The following is a 3,645-nucleotide window of genomic DNA, read 5'->3' on the forward strand; positions in this document are numbered from 1 at the left end:
ATATAGTTAAAGACACTTTCTGTGCTATAGTAGTTATAGTAGTAAATATATTGGATTATGTATAGAGAAGAATGAGAGGATTAACTTATGTATTTACTGTAAACAGTTATGTGGTGTGAGTTCTCTTGGGTGTAATTGAGTTGATAAGTAGTATAGCTTGAGCTTGTAACATGATTTATTATTAGTGATAGTGGAAAATAGTATGCCCGTAGATATAGCCCTATGTGAAGAGGGTAAACCAATTTTATTTTTTTACAGTTTATATGCTTCTGCAGTATGCAAAATTTATCTATCATAAATTTAAAACATAAGATATATATAGTGGGATCCACGTACTTATTTCTTGAGTATAAGTCTGTAATAAATCGGATAGCACGAATTTCCCATTCAATCAGATATCATAAGTAAAATATGAAGTTTTATTTGGCATTAAGTAATTAAAAAGTAATATTAATTATTTAGTTTGACAAATGTTAAAAATTTAATGAGGAGACAAAATGCTCTTTAATTATCCTTGTTGATTCGCCAGTGCATCCACGTGAAAAATGGTGCTATAACATGGAGAATGGTGACAAAAACAGTCCTCAAATGAATGTCTCTTAAGAAGTGCATCGAATTCTCACTTGCTAATCCTTTTCACCTACTTTAACATCAGCCTTCTCCCTCAATCTCTATCTCTCTCAAACTTTTTGCCTTTAACCCCTGGGAAAAATCTGTATCCAAGGACATACAGGAAACAAGAAGTTGAAAAACTACACTGCAAGAAACGATATTCATGGAAGAGATTATGTCCCCCTCTTCTTCATCTTCACTTTTGTCTTTTTGTCAAGAATCCTCGCCCCCTCTCCAACAACGCCTCCAAGTCATCCTCCAGAGCCGCCCTGGATGGTGGATCTACGCCATCTTCTGGCAGGCCTCCAAGGATGCCAGTGGCCGCCTTGTTTTATCATGGGGTGATGGGAATTTCCATGGCTCTAAAGACTTTGCAATCAAACCAAGCAACAAACAGAACCAGCAACACAAATTCGGTTTCAATCTTGAAAGAAAGAAGGTGTCTAAAGAGTTCCAAGCTCTTTTTAGTGATGACATGGAGATGGACAGATTGGCAGATGCTGATGATGCTGACTATGGGTGGTTCTATACCGTATCAGCAACGCGATCATTCGCAATTGGAGCAGGAGTTCTTGGCCAGGCATTTGCCTCCGGAGGTTTCACTTGGTTGACTGGTGATCATGAGCTACAGTTATATGAGTGTGAAAGAGTTAGAGAGGCTCGTATGCACGGGATACATACTTTGGCCTGTATCTCAACTTCTTGCGGAGTTGTTGAATTGGGCTCCTCCCATATGGTCAATGAAGATTGGAGCTTGGTGCAACTGTGCAAATCGCTTTTCGGTGCAGATGTCGCCTGCCTGGTCTCCAAGCAGCCCAGCCCTGAATCTCATCTTCAAATTACAGATCGGGGTGCTACTTTCCTTGATATTGGAATGTTTTCAGGTTCTCAAAAGGAGACCTCTCCAGAGAAGCAAAACGAAGTAGACAAAAAGAAAGATGCTTCGGGTTCTGGTAAAGGCCGATCGTCTTCTGACTCTGGACCTTCTGATTCTGATGGCAATTTTGCTGCAATTACTAATCAGTTCAAGAAAAGGGGAAGAAAACCAAATGGCAAAGAATTGCCTCTAAACCATGTCGAAGCGGAGAGGCAGCGTAGAGAGAGACTTAATCACCGATTCTATGCACTCCGATCAGTGGTTCCTAATGTGTCCAAGATGGATAAAGCATCTCTTCTTGCAGACGCAGTCACTTATATCAAGGAGCTCAAGGCCAAAGTTGATGAATTGGAGGGCAAACTGCAAACAGTGTCCAAGAAATCCAGGATTATTAATACAAGCGTCTATGACAATCAATCAACCAATTACATGGTTGATCATTTGATTCCTTCCTCAAGTTATGCAGCAAAGGCAATGGAGGTGGATGTAAAGATTGTAGGGTCAGAAGCCATGATCCGAGTCCAGTCCCCGGATTTTAATTACCCAGCTGCAAGATTGATGGATGCACTTAGAGAACTTGAGTTTCAAGTTCATCACGCAAGTGTGTCAAGCATCAACGAGATGGTGCTTCAAGATGTTGTGGTCAGCATTCCAGAAGGATTGACAAATGAAGAGGTTATGAGAAGTATTATTTTTCAAAGAATGCAGAATTAAGCTAGCTTTCTGAAGGAATAACCTCACCTGGGTTCCTTAATTAAGGTGAAGTTATTAAGATAAGGAACATAAAATGTTATCAAAATGTACTTATAACTGTTTGTTTTTCCAACTATAATTCTGTGCTAGTTCCTTTTGCAGTACCTAAGTTCATAAGGAATATCAATACGAAAAATATGAAGTTTTGATTTTTTTTTTTTTTTTTTAGCAGTGCATCTGCTTCATTACTACAGTTTCCGGCATTGTTTCATTTTGAGAAGAGTTCGAGTAGGGAATGAGATGGTCACGTGTGAGTCTGTGGGTTTGGAAAGACTTTTGTCCAAAAAAAGAGAGAAAACGAAAGGAATTTGTAATTACTCCATCCTTGATTAGATTTTAATCAATGTGAAGATTTTCTCATTATTGGTACCCTAAGTTAACAAAATTCAGTGAAATTAAGGTGGCAGCTACCAGCTGCTTACCTAACAAGAACTGAAGAAGCCTATTGAGGTCAATGAATATGGATTCTTTGTGTTCCAGTTAGGAAAGCATAAGAATGTATTTTTAAGAATGTATCTTCTTCTTTTTCTTCTTCCTTTTTATTCTTCTTTTAATTTATACGTCGAAGTCAATTTAATTAAAGAAAGAAAACCTGGAAAAACTTAACGGCACAAATTCAATCTAATATAAGAATGTAACTTGTATATATTGTCTTTCTTCCTTTCAATAACATTTGTATATGGAATATATAATTCATCTGCACACACATACACACATATATACTTCCCTTGAGCTCTCTTATCATCAATTAAGAAGATTTTGACACAAAATAATTTTCTAATTTAATTGCAATCTAACCTTCCCTTGCTTTAATTTGTCGGTTCTTGAAATGCAATAAAATATAAGTAAATTGTTGTTCACTTATTTTTTTTTGGAGGAATTATCTTCACTCATTTGTGTTATGTATGGCATATAGCACATAAAATTTAAAGTAATATATTCTAGGTAATAATAAACATTTCAAGTTTCAACACTTGAGATTGGGAAATAGTTATTCTATGTAATAATTAATCTGCATTTAAGATTTAAATTGCAGTAACATAAAATAACTACTTTATTCCTATTCTATTTCATTAACTAAGTGATGCCATAGAACTAATGGCTTAAATTATTTGTGTAGTGATCAACAAGATTTTCAACAGAGCGAAATGGGATTAGGAGACACTCCTATGAATATTCCAACTAAATTATAATTGTGAATATGTATAAAAACTTAATTATTTGAGAAGAAAAAAATTAAGACTATGCTCTAAAAAGGTGCAACTTTAAATACATATCTTTAAAAACTTGGTAGGAATTACATTTTTTTTAAAAATTTTTTTATTTTCCTTTGTAAGTCAAATATTTGATAATTAGAAGGATATTTCATTCAAATGCATGAAAAGTCTGTTAATCTGCTTGGT

General features: G+C 35.5%; 1 protein-coding gene across 1 annotated transcript; it reads left to right on the top strand.

Annotated features, from left to right (window-relative positions):
* The first annotated feature begins 612 nt into the window (after positions 1-612).
* LOC110644947 (transcription factor MYC2) lies at positions 613-2,395 on the top strand. Its single transcript, XM_021797928.2, has one exon. It carries the CDS (start codon positions 776-778, stop codon positions 2,201-2,203), a length of 1,428 nt encoding a protein of 475 aa, XP_021653620.2. The 5' UTR covers positions 613-775; the 3' UTR covers positions 2,204-2,395.
* Positions 2,396-3,645: the final 1,250 nt, after the last annotated feature.

Source organism: Hevea brasiliensis, chromosome 9 (assembly GCF_030052815.1).
Source record: "Hevea brasiliensis isolate MT/VB/25A 57/8 chromosome 9, ASM3005281v1, whole genome shotgun sequence".
NCBI classification, from domain to species: domain Eukaryota; kingdom Viridiplantae; phylum Streptophyta; class Magnoliopsida; order Malpighiales; family Euphorbiaceae; genus Hevea; species Hevea brasiliensis.